The 22,487-nt window shown below is 47.0% G+C and overlaps 1 protein-coding gene across 5 annotated transcripts in view; it reads right to left on the bottom strand.

The window, feature by feature from the left end:
• The window catches only part of acox3 (acyl-CoA oxidase 3, pristanoyl), a 307,072-nt gene that overhangs the window by 181,456 nt on the left and 103,129 nt on the right, over positions 1 to 22,487 (bottom strand). For all 5 annotated transcript variants that reach the window (XM_085962200.1, XM_085962203.1, XM_085962202.1 and 2 more), the window contains exons 11-13: positions 18,481 to 18,601; positions 3,484 to 3,606; positions 1,341 to 1,451 (exon numbers count right to left, since the gene is read on the bottom strand). In XM_085962200.1, the coding sequence (XP_085818326.1) occupies positions 1,341 to 1,451; positions 3,484 to 3,606; positions 18,481 to 18,601 (355 nt within the window). The remainder of the gene's footprint in view (positions 1 to 1,340; positions 1,452 to 3,483; positions 3,607 to 18,480; positions 18,602 to 22,487) is intronic.

Genomic DNA, 22,487 nt, shown 5'->3' with positions numbered 1-22,487 from the left:
AAAACCCTGCTGCCCATATCCTATCCCGTACCAAGTTCACCTTGCCCATTACCTGTCTTCACTTACTTATACTGGCTTCTGGTACCCTTCTCCTCCCCCCACCACCCACAAGCACCATACTTTCTATTCATCTGCACCCAGCCTCGTGTGTATTTCACTCTCTCTTCAGCCCACCATTGGAGGATATACCTTCAGCCACCTTGGCACCATGCTCTAGAATTCCCTCCATATATCCCTCCGATACTCCACCTCCTTCAAGACCCTCCTAAAGCCTCCCTTCTTAAATCTCTCACATTTGGTCACCATTTCCTAATCTTTCCTTCTTTGGCTCGGTGTCCATTTTCCATTGCACATCTGTGAAGTGAGGTTTTTCTACGTTAAAGTCACTCTATAAATGCAAGTTGTTGTAACACTGGTTGGCATGCAGAAGTCTGACATGAGGCCTGAGTAATTGTTGGTTTGTGCAAGGCTCGGACCTGATGCTTGTGGAGTGAGAGTCATTAGTTAGATTGAGCCAGGAATGGATTATGCAGAATTTCCAATAGGGTGCTAGGATCTATAAATATCTAAGGGGAAAAATTCGGTTGCTTTGCGTGATGCAAGGCAACTAGCGCCTGGGTGCGGCGCCGCCAACGCCTCCCGCGAAATTCAGTGAGAGGTTAGCGGCGGCGCTAACTGTTAGCACCCTGTGGCGCTGTGCCGCCGGCGATGATGTCATCGCCATGCGCAGTGCCCCGGCCGCGATCTTTGGTAGCGCCCCCTGACTTACCGTCGGACGCCGGGGCGGCGCTATTTAAAGGCGAGGTGCCAGGCGGCCATTTTTGTTGCTGGCCGCCTGCCAACACCTGCCTCTGCTGCTGTCCCCGGCCTCCTTACCCGTCCCCCCGCAGAGTGCCGGCTGCGCTCCATGAGCCCGGCACTTCTCTTGAGTGCCGGGCTCTTTTGCCGGCACTCCCGATCCCCAGGGGCCCAGCTGGACCCCGGGTCGAGCTGTGCAAGGTCTCTCCCCTTTAAGAAGGGGAGGAATGCCTGCAATACCGCAGCGCCACCGCGATATTCCCTCACAGCGCCCCAAGAGGGAGGCGGGGCACTGCTTCCCTCTTGGGCGCTACCACTCAATTTCGGTCGCAGGGGCACTAATCTTTCTGCTACTTTTAGCGCCCCGGTGAAGTTAGTGCCCCAAAGGGGGCGCCACTCAATTTTTCACCCCTATTCTTTCTGGGAATTCTTAAAACCAAGACCATTTTCAAGTGAATATAAAATTTATTGTAATCACTTTCTCAAAACTAACCTGGTTGAAATATCAAGTCTTCTACTAACAAAGTGAATCAACATCTTACCTGAACAGTCCATACACTCATCAGTGGTTACTGTGAATTTTTGGTTAAGAACAGAATTGTAATCTTCCAGAAAGTCAACAGATTGCAATGGAGACTTGATAGCAACATGATCTAATATTAAGAAAATTAAAAAAAAATTAGAGTAAAATGCAGTTGATCGACACACTATGACCCAAATTAGATAGCACCCGAAACCAGGTGCGATTCCAGCAGAGTGCAGCGATAGAATCTCAGAACACAGAGGCCCAAGAACCATCGTACATTCGTCCTTGGGCCTCACCATCATAATTCAGGTGAGCTGTGGGCACCAATCGGGTGCTCTGACGCAGCTTACCTTTCAGGGTCTAACCAATTGCGGCCAGTTCTGAGACCCACAGGCAAGTTGTTGGGTTGGGTGGGGAGGAGGGGGAAGAGAAAGAGAGGCAGCGCTCCATAGTTTGCTGGGGCCAGGAGGAGAACTCCACTAAAAGGTCATTTTAGGACCGCCGGTTAAGCAGCTCAAGACACGGATATACTGGTCAGAGCTTGCAAATTTAGCCATCCCTGTTGGAAATGGATGCAGGAGCCTGAATATTGCAAAGAGGCCTGTGCTCATTTCAGGTGCCTGCCAGAGACACCTAGTAAAAGGCCCTGACCAATTTAGCATGGCTTAAACACCCATGCAGATTGGGCATGGGCCTCTACCCTGCTAAATTGGTTATTGTTGCACAAATCGAGCACAACAATGTTGAATTTAGACCCCCACTAACTCTTTAGTGACATAAAAGCTCACATCTTGAATAAGTTTAAATTTGGAAATAACTTTCAGAAAAAACTTTCCTGATATTACGCAATAAGTACATATTCACATAAATCATTTATACAATTAAACATAACCAGAAGAAATTGTGAAACAAATGTCATAAAAATATTTTTTTTTCAAGCTGCACCACTACAGTGTTAAATGGTTTATAATTCTGTAGGACCTGTACTAAAGTTTATTTTGAAATTGGAAAGTATTACAGATAGTACTACTGTACTAGGCCAAAAGTGGAATAGTTCTGAACTTGAGATGCTGCTTATCCCATAATATTTCACTGATATCCTTGTTGCATTATTAGAATATCTTTACATTGGTCTTTACTCCATTTTCAACTGTAGCACGAAACTAACACAAAATGTTAAATATAGTTAATCACCACAAAGATATGTAGTTTATTTCCAAAAGATGAATCAATTCAGGATTTAGGGTCCAGCTTGAAATTTAAAAAAAATCCAACCCTTATTAATCCAGACTGACGCATCTTCTGACATTAACTGTATTATTCAGATTTGTGGCAACACATTGCTCATCAAAGCGGGCTAGTTCTCTGTTGTTCTTGACAAGTATGTTTACTGTTCTGAAAGGGGGATCATTATGCAAAACCTATAAATTTACCAGCAACTTTTTAATGAGTTTATGGAACTTCACAATAACCTTTAATGCAATGATTATTTTACTATAATCAGGCCACTTTCCATAAAACTATTATGGAAATGTTCTCTTCAGGGTACAATAGTTTAGTGGTTATATTACTGGATTAGTAATTGAGAGGCCTGAACTAATAATCCACAATTTGTGAATTCAAATCCCACCACGGCAGTTTGAAAATTTGAATTCTATTAAAAAAAAAATTGTAAATTTGGTATCATTAAAAGTGACCGGGAAACTAACGGATTGTTGTAAATGTTCACTTTAGAGAAGGAAACATACCGTCTTTACCCAGTCTGGCCTATATGTGACTACAGTTCCACATCAGCGTGGTTGACTCCTAATGCCCTGTGAAGTGGCCTAACAAGCCACTCAGTCATATCAAACCACTACAAAAATAAGCTGCAGCGGTTCAAGAAGGCATCATCACCTCTCAGGGCAACTAGTATGGGCAATAGATGCCAGCATTGCCAGGGACGCCCACAACCGGAGAATGAATAAAAAGTAAATATTGTCCCTTTCTTTCTCACAAGTATATTTTCTGTGGATCGGAAGATAATTATTGCCTCCTCATTATAACCTATTTAGCAGATGTATGGGGAGTTTAATATTTTATACAGTTCCAAAGCAGGTACAGCAATTTTTCTTACTGTTGAAGAAAATGAATGAGTTGTGATATTATGTTAAACTAACCTTGGTGTTTTGCTTTTATCCAACTGAGAAGGTAGTTGCTGGTTTGTTGTAGTAGGACATTATTGTCACCTTCATACGTACAGTTAGGATCATTGTCATTTCTGATGTCCCCAAGACGATTCACTGCAATGCAAATCATATTTGAAGATGAATACTATTACTCCTAGCTGCTTCAATAGCTTGCAATCTGGTTGTCCTAAGACTTGCACAAATTAAGGCAACAAATAATGTCTGACCTGGTGTCAGCTTTTTGCTTTCTGAATACACCTAATCAATATGAATGACACCAGCACTGGAAATGGAAAATATGGATGGACGAGAATGTAAAAACTTTCAACCATAACCAAACACAACACTTTTGGCATTATTTGGCCAGAACATTTTTTGTTTTGTTTAGTCTATAGTGTCAAGTTTCATAAAACACTTTAAAAAGGACAAAAATTTGAGTGCTGTGCAGCATTCAATGAGAATATTATTTATAATACTTTGAAGTCCTTTTGATTCCTTAATATAAAACCTACACTGACCTGTATGGAACAGGGTATTTTTAAAAAAATAGTAATTTCTACTGCAAGTAAAATTCTGATATCACCTTAAATAACATTTAAGGCACAGTCTGAGAACAGGCCTGTCATGATGAAAATCAGGGATTGGTGCTCAACTACAAGTATAGTTGAGACCAGACTATCAGGAGAGCCATTTTTCAGTTTAAAACATCAACTTACAGAAATGCACCAGCTCAAACAGAGAGTACGCAAGTTTGTAAAATACCAAGTTTAGATCCCATGGAAGTGTTGGAGAGAAATGACTAGGTTTAGGTTTTCATAAAACAAGATATAAAAAGATGTTCCTCAAGAGGATAATTTGAAAGATTGATGGAAGACTGCAATAGCTGTAATATGAACCCTGATAGGACTTGGCTTCAAAACTTACTTGAGCAAATATTGAAGGCACTCCAAAATATAAAGGGACCTCACATGTTGCAGACTCAGATATCTCAGAAAGAATGAAGCTTTTACTTTGCATTATATACCTTAATAATGGAAAATTTTCTGAAAACCACAAACGTACCCACCAAGGAGAAAATAAGCCCTTGGCCAATAGCCTTACTCTTTTAAAAGCTGGCTATTAAACGTTTCTTGATCAAGCCGTAACCACGAAGATAGCAGATTCCACTATGAGGTAACAAGGTCAGACTGTCTCTATTCGACACCAGGAGGTCCAAGAATCATGACTTCTGAGGCAAGTATAGTGCTTTGAAAATGACAGTTCTATGACTTTATCTGTGCAACCCTTTGGAAATTAGCAGATGGAGAACATAAAAAAAAACGGTCTAATTTCTGTGCACACCTGTTCCTAACTTTTCGTCAATAACATGGAAGCTAATTGTCACTCACTCTTGCAAATAGATCCATTTCTAGATAGCCATTAGCCTCTGAGCATCTGCACTACTTCTGCGTGAATCATATACATGTAGATATATCTTAAGAAGCTGGTTGTTTTATTGTGCAAGTCAATCAATTGCTGCATTACCCCCAAACAAGGTAATGCAGTGAATCTGACACCAGTGCTCAATTAGTAATGTGCTGCTGCATAGGGACTGTAAATGAATTCCTCATTGCTGTTTGGTAAAAGTGGACCTCCAAGGTAATACAGTCTCCATCGTTCATAGTGGGCGTGTTGGTGTCAACACGATTTGCCCGTTATACGCGGAAGCTGTACACAAGAAGTACACAAAGAGCATTTTGGTGCAAAAGTGTACTCGCCCATGCAAAAGCATCAGTGCCAGGCTCCAAATCATGCTTAGGCAGGCAGTGTGAGACCCAGCTCCAGCAGGAGATAGTACCAAATCACTTTAGTTTTGCACCAGTTACAACGTGACCGCAACCATTGTCATAGAGTCATAGAGTTTTACAGCACAGAAAGAGGCCCTTCGGCCCATCGTGTCTGCGCCGCCCATCCATCCCTGTCCAGTCTAATCCCATTTTCCAGCATTTGGTCCATAGCCTTGTATGCAATGGCATTTCAAGTGCTCATCCAAATGCTTCTTGAATGTTGTGAGGGTTCCTGCCTCTACCACCCTTTCAGGCATTGAGTTCCACATTCCAACCACCCTCTGGGTGAAAAAGTTCCTCCTCAAATCCCCTCTAAATCCCCTGCCCCTTACCCTGAATCTATGCCCCCTTGTTATTGACCCCCCTACTAAGGGGAAAAGTTCCTCTTTATCTACCCTATCTATGCCCCTCATCATTTTGTACACCTCAATCAGGTCCCCCCTCAGCCTTCTTTGCTCCAAGGAAAACAACCCCAGCCTGTCCAGCCTCTCTTCATAGCTGAGGCGCTCCATCCCAGGTAACATCCTGGTGAATCTTCTCTGCACCCTCTCCAAAGCAATCACATCCTTCCTATAGTGAGGCGACCAGAACTGCACACAGTACTCCAGCTGTGGCCTCACCAGCATTTTGTACAGCTCCATCATAACCTCCCTGCTCTTATATTCTATGCCTCGGCTAATGAAGGCAAGTATCCCATATGCCTTTTTAACCACCTTATCTACCTGTTCCGCTGCCTTCAGGGAGCTATGTACATGTACACCAAGGTCCCTCTGACCCTCTGTACTTCCTAGGGTCCTACCACTCATTGTGTATTCCCTTGCCTTATTTGTCCGTCCAAAATGCATCACCTCGCACTTTTCAGGGTTAAATTCCATTTGCCACTTTTCCGCCCATCTGACCAACCCGTTTATATCGTCCTGTAGCCTGAGGCTTTCCTCCTCGCAATTTACCACCCCACCAATTTTCGTGTCATCTGCGAACTTACTGATCATACCTTTTACATTCTCATCCAAATCATTTATGTAGATCACAAACAACAAGGGACCCAGCACCGATCCCTGAGGTACCCCACTGGACACAGGCTTCCAGTCACAAAAGCAACCTTCGACCATCACCCTCTGCCTCCTGCCACTCAGCCAGTTTAGGATCCAACGCGCCAAGGCACCCTGGATCCCATGGGCTCTTACCTTCTTGACCAGTCTCCTATGCGGGACTTTGTCAATAGCTTTACTGAAGTCCATGTAAACCACATCCACAGCATTTCCCTCATCCACCCCCCTAGTCACCCCCTCGAAAAATTCAATCAGATTTGTCAGACATGATTTACCCTTGACAAAGCCATGCTGACTATCCCCGATTAATCCTTGCCTCTCCAAGTGGAGACTAATTTTGTCCCTCAGAATTTTTTCCAATAATTCCCCTACCACAGATGTTAGGCTCACTGGCCTGTAATTCCCTGGTTTATCCCTGCTACCCTTCTTGAATAATGGTACTACGTTAGCTGTTCTCCAGTCCTCTGGTACATCCCCTGTGGCCAGAGAGGTTCTGAAAATTTGTGTCAGAGCCCCTGCAATCTCCTCCTTTGCCTCCCACAGCAGCCTGGGATACATCTCGTCCGGGCCTGGGGATTTATCCACTTTTTGGCCTGCTAAAACCGCTAGCACCTCCTCCCTCTCGATGCTAATATGTTCAAGTATGTCACAGTCCCCTTGCCCGATTTCTATGTCTGCATCGTCTTTCTCCATAGTGAACACAGATGCAAAAAATTCATTTAAAACCCCGCCTACATCATCTGGCTCTACACACAGATTGCCACTTTGGTCCCTAATGGGCCCTACCCTTTCCCTGGTTATCCTCTTGCCCTTAATATACTTATAAAACATCTTAGGATTTTCCTTTATTTTGCTCGCCAGTGTTATTTCATGGCCCCTCCTCGCCCTCCTAATTTCTTTTTTAAGTATGCCCCTGCACTTTTTATACTCCTCTAGGGCTTCTTCCGTCTTTAGTCTTTTGTATCTGCCAAAAGCCCCCCTTTTATTTCTAATGCATTTTTGTATATCCCTTGTCATCCAAGGTTCCCTTTGCTTGTTGGTCCCACCCTTGACCTTTACAGGAACATGTTGGCGGTGTACTCTCTCTATTTCCCTTCTGAAAGTCTCCCACTGTTTTGATGTGGATTTTCCTGTAAGTAGCTGCTCCCAGTCCACTTTGGCCAGATCCTGCCTTATCATATTAAAATCGGCCTTCCCCCAATTTAGAACCCTTATTTCCGGGCCGTCTTTGTCTTTTTCCATGACCACCTTAAATCACATTGAATTATGGTCACTGTCGCCAAAATGCTCTCCTACTGACACTTCCACCACTTGCCCGGCTACATTCCCCAGAATTAGGTCCAGTACCGCCCCCTCTCTTGTAGGACTTTCTACATGTTGGCTCAAAAAGCTCTCCTGGATGCACTTTAAGAATTCTGCACCCTCTAAGCCTTTCACACTCTGACTATCCCAATTTATATTGGGGAAGTTGAAATCCCCCACTATTATTACCCTATTATTTTCGCACTTTTCTGAGATTTGCCTACATATCTGTTTCTCTATCTCCCCCTGACTGTTTGGGGGCCTATAGTACACTCCCAGCAAAGTGCTTGCCCCCTTTTTGTTTTTAAGTTCTACCCATATGGCCTCATTAGAGGAACCCGCTAATATATCATCCCTCCTTACAGCAGTAATTGCCTCCTTAATTAATATTGCAACACCCCCTCCCCTTTTACACCCCCCTCTGTCTCGCCTGAAGATTCTATACCCCGGAATATTGAGCTGCCAGTCCTGACCCTCCCTCAACCATGTCTCCGTGATAGCAACAATATCGTACTCCCATGTGTTCAACAACAACTTCAGTTCATCCACCTTATTTGCAAGACTCCTTGCATTAAAATAAATGCCTTCCAGCCCTGCCATATTCTCTTTTGCCTTCACATATTTGCTCTGCCTTCCCAGCTGACTTGTTTTTCCCTCTGTATTTGGCTGTAAATCACCCCCTACTATAGCTCCACTCTGTACCCCATCCCCCTGCCAAGTTAGTTTAAACCCCCCCCAGCAGTGCTAGCAAACCTCGCCGCAAGGATATTGGTTCCCCTCTGGTTCAGGTGTAAACCGTCCGACTTGTACAAGACCCACCTTTCCCAGAAGCAGACCCAGTGATCCAGGAAACTAAAGCCCTCCCCCCTGCACCATCCCTTTAGCCACGCATTCATCTGTTCTATCTTCCTATTCCTATACTCACTAGCACGTGGCACCGGGAGTAATCCAGAGATTACAACCCTTGAGGTCCTGCTCTTTAATCCTTCACCTAGCTCCCTAAATTCTTGCTGCAGGACCTCATCCCTCTTTTTACCTATGTCGTTGGTACCAATGTGGACCACGACCACTGGCTGTTCACCCTCCCCCTCCAGAATGCCCTGCAGCCGCTCAGTGACATCCTTGACCCTGGCACCAGGGAGGCAACAAACCATCCTGGATTCACGTCTACGGCCACAGAAACGCCTATCTGTTCCCCTTACTATAGAATCCCCTACCACTATTGCTCTCCCACTCTTTTTCCCCCCTTCCTGGGCAGCAGGAGCACCCCCAGTGCCAGGAAGTTGGCTGCTGCTGCCTTCCCCTGGTGAGTCATCCCCCTCAACAGTATCCAACTTGGTATACCTGTTTGAAAGGGGGATGTCCGCAGGGGTTCCCTGCACTACCTGCCTGCCTTTGTTGCTCCGCCTGATGGTCACCCCCTGTGCTGCCCTACCCTGAGGCGTGAACAACTCGCTAAACGTGCTATCCACGAGCCTCTCAGCATCGCGCATGCTCCAAAATTCATCCACCCGCAGCTCGAGCGCCGCAATGCGGTCTACAAGTAGCTGCAGCTGGATGCATTTCCCGCACACATGGTCGTCAGGGACACTGGCAGCATCCCTGACTTCCCACATGGAGCAAGAGGAGCAGAACACGGGTCTGAACTCTCCTGCCATGACAAACTCCTTTAATTAATTAAAAAATTTATTCAATACCCCAGTCACAGGTATACTCTAGGGCGCTTTATTTACCAACTGTCCCCACTACACCACAGAAATTTAACACCACAGAATTCAAGCTTGTATTGAAAAAAGAGAAATACTCACCAACCAATCACCTACCTGCTCCCTGGTGACGTCACACACTGATTACTTTTTACCTCTCTCCCCGCTGCTGAGTTGGTATGCCTCGCTGCTCCCTGCTCCGAGTGCTCTGGTCTCGCTGGTCACGCCGGTTTTTACCGGCAACTTTACAAGAGTATCTGACGGCCGAGATCCTGGAGCTGGCAGGCAACACGGCATGGGACAAGAAGTCATGCATCATCCCCTACAACGACGAGGAGCTCAACAAGCCAGCAAAAAGTGCTTGCAGAAGTTCTAGAGATGCCAGGGGGACTGGAGGTAGTGGGGCTGATCTTACACATGCAGGTGCAGCAGGCAGTTAAGAAGGCAAATGGTATGTTGGCCTTCGTAACGAGAGGGTTCGAGTACAGGAACAGGGATGTCTTGCTGCAGTTGTAGAGGGCCTTGGTGAGACCACATCTCGAGTATTGTGTGCAGTTTTGGTCGCCTTATCTGAGGAAGGATGTTCTTGCCATGGAGGGAGTGCAGCGAAGGTTCACCAGGATGATACCTGGGATGGCAGGAATGACGTATGAGGAGAGATTGGGTCGATTGGGCTTATACTCGCTGGAGTTTAGAAGAATGAGAGGGGATCTCATTGAAACTTATAACATTCTAACAGGACTAGACAGATTAGATGCAGGAAGGATGTTCCTGATGGCGGGGAGTCCAGAACCAGGGGTCACAGTCTAAGGATAAGGGGTAAGCCATTTAGGACAGAGATGAGGAGGAATTTCTTCACCCAGAGAGTGGTGAACCTGTGGAATTCTCTACCACAGAAGGCAGTTGAGGCCAATTCATGAAATATATTCAAGAAGGAGTTAGATATATTTATTAAGGCTAAAGGGATCAAGGGATATGGGGAGAAGGCAGGGACAGGGTACTGAGTTTGGATGATCAGCCATGATCTCATTGAATGGCGGAGCAGGCTCGAGGGGCCGAATGGCCTACTCCTGCTCCTATCTTCTATGTTTCTATGTACACGAGTATAAGCTGTTCTGATTACAGTCAGAGGGCAAGTTAAACCTGACTGTAAAACAGAGCCTGGATTTGTGACGGAAAATAGGGAATAACTGTGATTGTAAAGAAAGAGATTGTGCGAACAGCTGCTTGAACTGCCTGAAATAGGGAACGGTAGCATAGTGGTAATGTCACTGGGCTAGTAATCCAGAGGCCTGGACTAATGATCCAGAGACGGGAGTTCAAATCCCACCTGTCTATATCCCTTTGCAGCCTCTTTGCGTCCTCCTCACAGCTTACTGTCCCACCTAACTTTGTATCATCAGCAAACTTGGATACATTACACTCGCCCCTCATCGAAGTCACGAACATAGATAGTTAGAAATAGTTGAGATACAAGCACTGATCCATGCAGTACCCCACTAGTACAGCCTGCCAACCCAAAAATGACACATTTATTCCAACTCTCTGTTTTCTGTCTGTTAACCAATCCTCAATCCATGCTAATATATTACCCCCCAATCCCATGAGCCCTAATTTTGTGTAATAACCTCTTATGGGGAACGGTAGTGTAGTGGTAATGTTACTGGACTAGTAATCCAGAGGCCTGGACTAATGATTCAGAGACTGAGTTCAAATCCCACCACAGCAGCTGGGGAATTTAAATTCAGTTAATTAAATAAATCTGGAGTTAAAAAAAAGCTAGTATCATTAATGGTAACCGTGAAACTATCGGATTGTCGTAAAAACCCATCTGGCTCACTAGTGTCCTTTAGGGAAGGAAATCTGTTGTCCTTACCTGGTCTGGCCTACATGTGACTCCAGACCCACAGCAATGTGGGTGACTCTTAACTGCTCTCTGAAGTGGCCTAGCGAGCCTCTCAGTTGTAACAAACTGCTACAAAACAACATAATAAGAATAAAACTGGACGGACCACCCAGCACCGGCTACGGACATGCCAACGGCACACCCAGCCCAGTCAACCCTGCACAGTCCTCCTCACCAACATCTGGGGACTTGTGCCAAAATTGGGAGAGCTGTCCCACAGACTAGTCAAACAACAGCCTGACATAGTCATACTCACAGAATCATACCTTTCAGCCAATATCCCAAACTCCTCCATCAACATCCCTGTCCCACCGGCAGGACAGGCCCACCAGGAGTGGCGGCACAGTGGTATACAGTTGGGAGTCCTCAACAATGACTCTGGACCCCATGAAGTCTCATGGCTTCAGGTCAAGCATGGGCATGGAAACCGCCTGCTGATTACCACTTACCGCCCTCCCTCAGCTGATGAATCAGTACTCCGCCATGTTGAACACCACTGGAAGAAGCACTAAGAGTAGCAAGGGCACAGAATGGTACTTTGGGTGGGGAACTTCAATGTCCATCACCAAGAGTGGCTCGGTAGCACCACTACTGACCGAGCTGGCCGAATCCTGAAGGACATAGCTGCCAGTCTGGGCTTGCGACAGATGGTGAGAGAACCAACATGAGGGAAAAACCTACTTGACCAGCCACATAAATACTGTGGCAATAAGAGGTCAGAGGCTAGGTATTCTGCGGCGAGTGTCTCAACTCCTGACTTCCCAAAGCCGTTCTACCATCTACAAGGCACAAGTAAGGAGTGTGGTGGCGTAGTGGTTATGTCACTAGACTAGTAAGCCAGAGGCTCAGTCAAATGCTCTGAGGATATGGGTTCAAATCCCACCACGGCAGCTGGTGGAATTTCAATTCAATTCAATTTAATTCTGGAATTAAATGTTAGTCTTAGTAATGGTGACCATGATACCATTGTTGATTGCTGCAAAAACCCATCTGGTTCACTAATGTCCTTTAGGGAAGGAAATCTGCCGTCCTTACCTGGTCTGGCCTACATGTGACTCCAGACCCACAGCAATGTGGTTGACTCTTAATGCCCTCTGAAATGGCCTAGCAAGCCACTCAGTTGTAAACAACCGCTACGAAAAACAAGAAGATTAAAACCGGACGGACCACCCGGCATCGACCTCGGCACTGGAAACGACAATGACAACGGCAAACCCAGCCCTGTCGACCCTGCAAAGTCCTCCTTACCAACATCTGGGGGCTTGTGCCAAAATTGGGAGAGCTGTCCCACAGACTAGTCAAGCAACAGCCTGACATAGTCATAATTACCGAATCATACCTTACAGCCAATGTCCCAGACATCACCATCCCTGGGTATGTCCTGTCCCACCAGCAGGACAGACCCGCCAGAAGTGGTGGCACCGTGGTATACAGTCGGGAGGGAGTAGCCCTGGGAGTCCTCAACATTGACTCAGGACCCCATGAGGTCTCATGGCATCAAGTCAAACATGGGCAAGGAAACCTCCTGCTAATTACCACCTACCGCTCTCCCGCAGCTGATGAATCAGTACTCCTTCATGTTGAACACCAATTGGAAGAAGCACTGAGAGTAGCAAGGGCACAAAATGTCCTCTGGGTGGGGGACTTCAATGTCCATCACCAAGAGTGGCTCGGTAGCACCACAACTGACCGAGCTGGCCGAGTCCTAAAGGACATAGCTGCCAGGCTGGGTCTGCGACAGGTGGTGAGGGAACCAAGAGAGAAAAACCTACTTGATCTCGTCCTCACCAATCTACCTGTTGCAGATGCATCCGTCCATGACAGCATTGGTGGAAGTGACCACCGCACAGTCCTTGTGGAGACGAAGTCCCGTCTTCATGTTGAGGATACCCTCCACCGTGTTGTGTGGCACTACCACCGTGCTAAATGGGACAGATTTCGAACAGATCTGGCAACTCAAAACTGGGCATCCATGAGGCGCTGTGGGCCATCAGCAGCAGCAGAATTGTATTCAACCACAATCTGTAACCTCATGGCCCGGCATATCCCTCACTCTACCATTACCATCAAGCCAGGAGATCAACCCTGGTTTAACGAAGAGTGCAGGGGAGCATGCCGGGAACAGCACCAGGCATACCGAAAAATGAGGTGTCAACCTGGTGAGGCTACAACACAGGACTACTTGCATGCCAAACAACAGAAGCAACATGCGATAGACAGAGCTAAGCGATCTCACAACCATCGGATCAAATCAAAGCTCTGCAGTCCTGCCACATCCAGTCGCGAGTGGTGGTGGACAATTAAACAGTTAACAGGAGGAGGAGGCTCCAAAAATATCCCCATCCTCAATGATGGTGGAGCCCAGCATGTGAGTGCAAAAGACAAGGCTGAAGCATTTGCAACTATCTTCAGCCAGAAGTGCCGAGTGGATGATCCATCTCGGCCTCCTCCTGAGGTCCCCAGCATCACAGATGCCAGTCTTCAGCCCATTCAATTCACTCCACGTGATATCAAGAAACGGCTGAAGACACTGGATACTGCAAAGGCTATGGGCCCTGACAACATTCCGGCAATAGTACTGAAGGCCTGTGCTCCAGAACTAGCTGCGCCCCTAGCCAAGCTGTTCCAGTACAGCTACAACACTGGCATCTACCCGGCAATGTGGAAAATTGCCCAAGTATGTCCTGTCTACAAAAAGCAGGACAAATCCGACCCAGCCAATTACCATTCCATCAGTCTACTCTCAATCATCAGCAAAGTGATGGAAGGTGTCGTCGACAGTGCTATCAAGCGGCACTTACTCAGCAATAACCTGCTAACTGACGCCCAGTTTGGGTTCCGCCAGGGCCACTCAGCTCCTGACCTCATTACAGCCTTGGTCCAAACATGGACAAAAGAGCTGAACTCAAGAGGTGAGGTGAGAGTGACTGCCCTTGACATCAAGGCAGCATTTGATCGAGTGTGGCATCAAGGAGCCCTAGCAAAACTGAAGTCAATGGGAATCAAGGGGAAAACTCTCCATTAGTTGGAATCATACCTAGCACAAAGGAAGTTGGCTGTGGTTGTTGGAGGTCATTCATCTCAATCACATGACATCACTGCAGGAGTTCCTCAGGGCAGTGTCCTAGGCCCAACCATCTTCAGCTGTTTCATCAATGACCTTCCCTCCATCATAAGGTCAGAAGTGGCGATGTTCGCTGATGATTGCACACTGTTCAGCACCATTCGAGACTCGTCAGATACTGACGCAGTCCGTGTCCATATGCAGCAAGACCTGGACAACATTCAGACTTGGGCTGACAAGTGGCAAGTAACATTCGCACCACACAAGTGCCAGGCAATGACCATCTCCAACAAGCGAGACTCTAACCATCTCCCCTTGACATTCAATGGCATTACCATCACTGAATCCCCCACTATCAACATCCTGGGGGTTACCATTGAGCAGAAACTGAACTGGACCAGCCATATAAATACTGTGGCTACAAGAGCAGGCCAGAGGCTGGGAATTCTGCGGCGAGTGTCTCACCTCCTGACTCCCCAAAGCCTTTCCACAAGTCAGGAGTGTGATGGAATACTCTCCACTTGCCTGGATGAGTGCAGCTCCAACAACACTCAAGAAGCTCGACACCATTCAGGATAAAGCAGCCCGCTTGATTGGCACTCCATCCACCTTCAACATTCACTCCCTCCACCACCGGCGCACTGTGGCTGCAGTGTGTACCATCTACAAGATGCACTGCAGCAACTCGCCAAACCTCCTTCAACAGCACCTTCCAAACCCGCGACCTCTACCACTTAGAAGGAGAAGGGCAGCAGACGCATGGGAACATCACCACCTACAAGTTCCCCTCCAAGCCACACACCATCCTGACTTGGACCTGTATCGCCGTTCCTTCACTGTCGCTGGGCCAAAATCCTGGAACTCCCTTCCTAACAGCATTGTGGGTGTACCTACACCATATGGACTGCAGCGGTTCAAGGCGGCGGCTCACCACCATCTTCTCAAGGGCAATTAGGGATGGGCACTAAATGCAGGCCTAGCCAGTGACGCCCACATCCCATCAATGAATATAAAACATTTTTTTTTTTTAAACTTGCCTGGATGAGTGCAGCTCCAACAGCACTCAAGAAGCTCGACACCATCCAGGACAAAGCAGCCCGCTTGATAGGCACCCCATCTACCACCTTAACCATTCACTCCCTCCACCACCGGTGTACCGTGGCTGCAGTGTGTACCATCTACAAGATGCACTGCAGCAACTCGCCAAGGCTTCTTCGGCAGCACCTCCCAAACCCGCGACCTCTTCCTAGAAGGACAAGGGCAGCAGATGCATGGGAACACCACCACCTTCAAGTTCCCCTCCAAGTCACACACCATCCTAACCTAGAAGTATATCGTCAATCCTTCATCGTCGCTGGGTCAAAATCCCGGAACTACCTACCTAACAGCAGTGTGGGAGTACTTTCACCACATGGACTGCAGCGGTTGAAGGCAGCGGCTCACCGCCACCTTCTCAAGGGCAATTAGGGATGGGCAATAAATGATGGCCTTGCCAGCGAAGCTTAATATGGTATAAGAGGCGCCTTTGTAATTGATGCATTGCAAAGGCAAACAGTTAACACCATTTGCCTGATATAGACAGCTATCCGGGATAAGTGGGGATGGTGTATATGGTGGAGATTGTATCTGTCTAGAGATATACTGGGTCGATTTTCCTGCCCGCAGCACACACCCCCGCCTCTGCCTTGGTGCAAATTGCGTGCAGCACACTTCTGACTTGACCTGAATATAAGGCCGATTTTCCAGATTGCGTTCAATTAAATTTGCCCAGCATACCCAAGGAGCAAGCCCGCGCCTTAGCAGGGCCTTTTATCTAGACACGAGGATGGCAATCCAGCCTCTGCTGAGAGGCCTGCAGCAGTGGTACTGGCCACTGCCTGTGGCGCCTTCTGGCTGTTACCGAAAAACAGCAGCATATAGGCTTCTGCCCCTGAAGATTGTATTGGGTTCCTGCAAAAAAAAACTTACCTTTTTCCCCAACTTTATTTTTTTGCCTTCTGCCCTTCCTAGATATGAAAATCTGAACAGTGCTAGACGCGGGGCCCTACGGCTCAGATGCACTGGGCACTGCTCCAACATAGAGCAAAATGAGCTGTCAAACGCCAGAATGTCTCGCCTGCCTCATTAGCTTAGGAACCCCATGCTTGTGCCTGCTTTGGCTGTGTACACTCACCCTCTTCCTCTGGAGGGAATCCTAGAAATCCCAGGACAACATAAAGGTGGCAGAGACCCAGTGTCATGGGTCCCCACCTCTCTTTCCTTTGCTTTGTGCTCAGGAACTGAACATTCCCTGGGTGCAAAGCAGAGGATAATTGGCCACAGTAACTTACTTCAAACCAGAGTCACAAAGTCCAGCAAGACTAATCAGACTGTTCAAACCTCAAGCCTGTTAATGCTCTACTCCAAGGACCACACGTCTTGGTTTCACCTGCTTTGTACATGCACCCTTCAATTTGTCACGGCTACATCTGCCACAATAATCGGAATTGGTAATGTTGGGGGGTTGGGGCGGCGGTAATCTGAAACCTGACAATACATTCCTTCCTAGGGTACGGTGGCATAGTGGTTAGCACTGTTGCCTCACAGCGCCAGGGACCCGGGTTCAAATCCGGCCTTGGGTGACTGTCTGTGTGGAGTTTGCACATTCTCCCCGTGTTTGCATGGGTTTCCTCCGGGTGCTCCGGTTTCCTCCCACAGTCCAAAGATGTGCGAGTTAGGTTGATTGGCCATGATAAAAATTGGCCCTTAGTGTTAGGGGGGATTAAATACGTGGGGTTACGGGGTTAGGGCTTGGGTGGGATGGCTGTCGGTGTAGGGACCGGGTGCTAGGGTTTGGATGATCAGCCATGATCTCGTTGAATGGCGGAGCAGGCTCGAAGGGCCGAATGGCCTACTCCTGCTCCTATCTTCTATGTTTCTATGTTACACTATCAGAAAGTCTTGTTTTAGTTCCAAGTTAATGGGAAAACAATTAACTTCTTCATGTATATCAGCCTTATCTTACTGCACTCTCGACTCTGAGTCAGAAGGTCATGAGTTCAAGACCCAGTCCAGAACCTTGCCCACATAATGTCAGCTGACATTTCAGTGCAGTACTGAGGGAGTGCTGCACTGCTGGAGGTGCCATATTTTGGATGAGACATTAAAATTTCTCCCACAGAAACTTATTGTTTCACTATACAGTTAGGTGTATGGGGTCTTGGTGGTGAAGTGGGTTAGGATATCGCCTTTCATCTCTGGGCCCTGCAATCATATCCCAGCTAGACTGATGAGATGAAAGTTTCTGTCTGTTGGTGCCAGTTTCAAGTGGTTTTAATTCAGTTCTGAGTAAGCTGTGGTCAATAGCATAAATCTGCCAACAAATCGGCAAACTCACTTGGAGGGGCCGAATGGCTGATGTGGGGGAAATGGAAAACTGTCACACTGGTGCATTAGGGTAGGTTCTGGGGTTATTAATTTATAAATATTCCTAAGAGTGGATAGAGTAGGAAATTTCTTTATACAAATTGCTGTTGGAGCAGAGAATAATTTGCCACAAGAAGTGGTTGAGGCGGAGACTATTGTCCCTCTTAAGGGAAATTTGGATAAATTTTTGAAGCATAGGAAGAAATTGGACTATGGGGAGAGAGTAGGGCAGCAAGAGTAGTTTTGGATTGCTCTAGTAAAGAGCCGGCACAGACACAATGGGCCAAAATGCCTCATTCTGTGCTGTGAACATCGATGATTCTATGATTCTACAGGTGAATCTTTATGATTCTGGGCTTCAACATACAGTATATAAGCCAGCTTTCAGACAATGTTTTGGATGTTGCACCTATTTCAAAATGGATGGTGGGAGCAGGGAGGCACCGGCACGATGGTCTGACTGGCCTCGTTCTGTGCTACAAATTTCTATGGTTTCAGCTGGAATTACTAGATAATTAATTACATTCAACCAAAAATTAACATTTTACGACTGTAGAACAATTCCTCAAATTGCAATACTGTTGATATTTTGAAATATTTCTTACCAGGTCTAGTTTGCAAAAATGCTTTTTTGATCATTATTGTGTCATTATAATTCAATTAGTTCAATATAAATCAAATCCTTAATCGTTATTGTTGAGACTCTATTACATATATTAGCACTTACTAGCAAGATAGCCATGACCACCACAAGCTTCACGGAATTCTTGAATGCCTTGTTGAGCTGTCCATGAACCAAGAGGTTTACTTGCACTAGACAATGCATGTATTTCTTTACCAAGCTCTGCCTATACAAAAGTAGTGAAAAAAAAACGTTGTAAAAAAAGTGTTAGCATTTGTTATATATACTCGACAAGAGCTATGCAGTTGGCAGTTGACCCAAAAGAGTAAATTTCCTGCCAAGCAATCCTGATGATCGAGGCTCTGTGCTAGGAGCGTGCAACTAGAAAATCTACACTGCAATTTCAGGTAGTCTGGATTTTCCACCATGGTCCGCCTGATTTTTGGGTGGTAATTTGGCAGTAGGGTCGGAGGGAAACAGATGGAACTCGCCTTCATCCATATGTTTTTCCTCTTCCTCATTGTCCTCCTCTGCCAAATATTCAAGTTGGATATATTCATCCTCCTGTTGAATTCTAACTTTCCTCTCGATGGCAAAAACTTTGCAAAATGCAGTAGACGGCTTTGATTTTCGAGACCTTAGCAGGGCTATCTATCTAGCAAGCCACCCCTCTCCCAATCTGTACAAATACTGGATTTTCTGCTCGAGTTTAATGGCATATACACCAGAATACTTTTTGTGTTCTGTGATGTTCATTGGTTTCTCAGAGGTCATCAGCCATAGTTCTAAAGGGTAACCTTGGTTCCCAAGAAACCATCTGCCCAGTCTCCCTCTTCCTTCAAATAATGGTGGGACGGTGGATTAACGTAAAATGAAGGCTCCCAGCATTAATTTTTATGATTAGGTTGGTGTAGATCAAGATCATCTGGGCATTAATGGAATGGAACCCTTTTCATGAGAAACGAGTGACCATGTATGCTATCGCTGAGGCCCTGCATGTGGAAAACAAAACTGCATCCTCTTAAGCTGCGGCATCCTTTTCACAAGGAAAATAAAGTAATAAAAATCTTTCCTCTGGTAAACAAGTCTTCTTTAATTTTTTTGACACACAGACAATTGGCTGGTTTGGCAAATGTCCCCAGTGGTGGCTTGGAAGGATTCCAATGGCATGAACATTTAAAGCTGTGGTCACCTTCACAGCCACCTTACAGTTTACTGGAAGTTGGCCTAGAGGGCACAGTATAACTTCAGTGACTGCCTTCAAGGTGAGGTGTAGAGGACAAAGGCAGTTTTCTTCTCACATACCCAGATAGTTATGTCTACTTCTTAACACATGACTCTTAGACCGAGGGCAAATTGATGCATTTGGAATTGTACATGCCTTTCTCATCTCCATAGAAACTGCTCTTCCTCATACAAATCTAAGAGTGCTACTGGAATTCCCATGGAATTCCCACGCTGCCCATTTTGCTTGTGGAAGTAAAAGCAAGCCTGTTATAGAAAAAGCAATGGGGGGATAAAAGGCAAGCAATGGGGGGATAAAAGACGTGCAATGCAATAAAATCAGGTTTGAACAAATGCAATACTCTCAGGCCTAGAAATTGGATTAGGCCCCAAAACAGGCGGTGTCACGGGCCAGCGATATTTGCTTGCGTCCATTCAAAGTGGTGCAGGCAGCTCATTTTAATGTTTGGAGCGCTGATCTCGGCGCTAAACGCACTGCTGATTGCCTTAGCACTCAATGGGGGGGGGGGGGTGGGGGCAATATCAGGTACAGTCTAATGGTCAATAATGTTTGGTCTAGGTTGTCTGCACTACTTAAAGGGGAGATACTTTGTTGCAGAGGCACCTTATTCTCATTGTGGATTAAGACATGGCACAGCAATCAAGGGAGCGAGCATGAAGGTTTTCGGATGCTGCACTGGAGGCCTTGGTCATGGCCTATTCCCGCAGGGTGGCAGGAAGCTATCCAAGTCCACTTGCAGAAGGCTGTGGGAGGAGATAGCTGACTCCATCATGGCCACCAGTGTGGTCCCAAGGACCTGGTGCAGTGCTGAAAAAAGTCTAATGACTTCACACGGCAGATCAAGGTGAGTGAAAGCTTCAACAAATGCCATATCCCACCATCTTCACCACAAGCTTCACATACTGCTCAATGCACCACACCCCCATCACTCACCTACCAGCAATCTCTAGCTATCTCCACTCATACCTCACAATCATGGCTTCACTTCACCCTCACAATCTTACTACTGCTGCAACGCTCATGCCCATATCTCACACCTTGCACACACTGATAGCTATCCAACTATGGAAGGCACATCACCCAAATGCATTGCACTACACTCAATGACACATTTTCCTTTCTCCAGCAGGCAAAGGTGGCACATAACAAAAGGGAGCAGCGGCAGACCGGAGGCGGCCAAGCCACAATACAGAACCTCACTGACCTAGAGGAATCGGTGCTTGACATTATTGGAAGGATAGTGACGGAGTTCATGGCCACCGGAGAAGTTGAAGCCATTGCTGATAATAACGGTATGGTCATAGCTAATCCTTCTTCTCACATCTCACTTTCCCCTCATCCCACAATCTCTTCTCACTTACAAGCTTCTGATCATGTATGCATGCATATCTTGCTTTCCCCCCTCCCCTAACCATAACCCGACCCTTGTGCCTTTTTGCTTTCAGATAGCTAAGAACTGCCAGCAGGCCAGCCTGTCCCTGAACTTGAGCAGGAGAGTGATTGAGGAGAAGACACCACATTGGCACTGCATCTGTCACTCACAGACACCAGCTCAGAAACTGGCACTGCACGTACTTTAGAGGCTAGTGTAGAGGCGGGATATGCACATGGTGAAGCACCAGGTACGAGTGGGTTGCAGCCAGGCCAGGGGGAAAGGGTAACTCAGGTGCCAGCTCTCTGGAGGGCGAGTTCACACACGAGTTTTGCTGCACACGACTCAGATGGTGACCTTGATGGGGCGGCCTTCAGAAGAAGGGTGATGGGCATGCGCATGGAAATGCTCGGTGCATTGGCAAGCCTGCCAGAGAGCCTCTTGTCAGTGTCAAGGAACATGAAGGAGTCCAGCTCCAACATTGGACAGGGCTTTGCGCAGAGCCTGGAGCCCATAATTTCCAGGATGGAAATGATTTACAACTCCAGGAGAGACCTTGTGGACCCAGCCACAATGCTGCATGTGATGGGCGATGTCGCGACTTCCATTGCAGCATCGGCGGAAGTGACTCAACGTCTCACTGTTGCAAGCTCAGACTGCTGCCATTGTTGCTGGGTTAATGAGTCTTGAAAGGGGCTGGCAGGGTGTTGCAGCAGGCCAGCAATCTGTGCTCCAACAGATTGCTAGGAATACTGAGGCAGTGGGTCTGTGGACCAAGAACCTGCTGTCCTCTCTTGGGATGACAGTATTCCTATTCCAACCACTGCCACTGCCCTTACTGCTGCCTATCAGCCAGCCAGCCAGCCCAGGCTGCTGCCGCCTATGCACTAAGAGAATGCACAAGGGTGATTAGTTGATATTGTAATTTTGATTGGTTTGGATAAATTTATGATTTTTGTTAGGAATGTGTGTTTTGTAGTGGCTGTCATTTCAGCTTTGTGCCCAGGAGGATGCTGTGATGTTCTGTGACAGAGGGATGGTATGATGGGGCTGTGCTGAGCAACGGAGATCTGGGGTTTCATTCACTGGAATCAGAGTCTGATGAGGCATTCACGGATAGCACGTCGGGAACGGGGATTTGCTGCCTGCCAACTCCCTCCTCCTCCTGAGGTGGTCCTGCAATCCCTGGTGGCAAGGGCTGTGCCCTCATGATGGCTAAGTTGTGCAGCATGCAGCAGACCACCACGAAATGGGACACCCGCTCCGGCGAGTACTGCAGGGCTCCTCCCGTGTGAACAAGGCAGCGGAACCGTTGCTTGAGCACCCTGATGGTCTGCTCGAAGAAGTTCCTGGTGGCAGCACGGCTGACATTATACGAGTGGTGGGGTTGCAGAGGGGAGTCATCAGCCAGGTGCAGAGCGGGCAGCCCTTGTCTCCAAGCAACCACCCTCGGGTTTGACATTGTGGCTGGAAGATTGCTGGCACACCAGACTG

This window comes from Somniosus microcephalus, chromosome 2 (genome assembly GCF_052327205.1).
Source record: "Somniosus microcephalus isolate GS21.2 chromosome 2, FLI_Smic_1.0, whole genome shotgun sequence".
Classification (NCBI taxonomy): domain Eukaryota; kingdom Metazoa; phylum Chordata; class Chondrichthyes; order Squaliformes; family Somniosidae; genus Somniosus; species Somniosus microcephalus.
The sequence above is the reverse complement of the archived record's forward strand: the minus strand, read 5'-3'. Positions and strand labels throughout refer to the sequence as shown.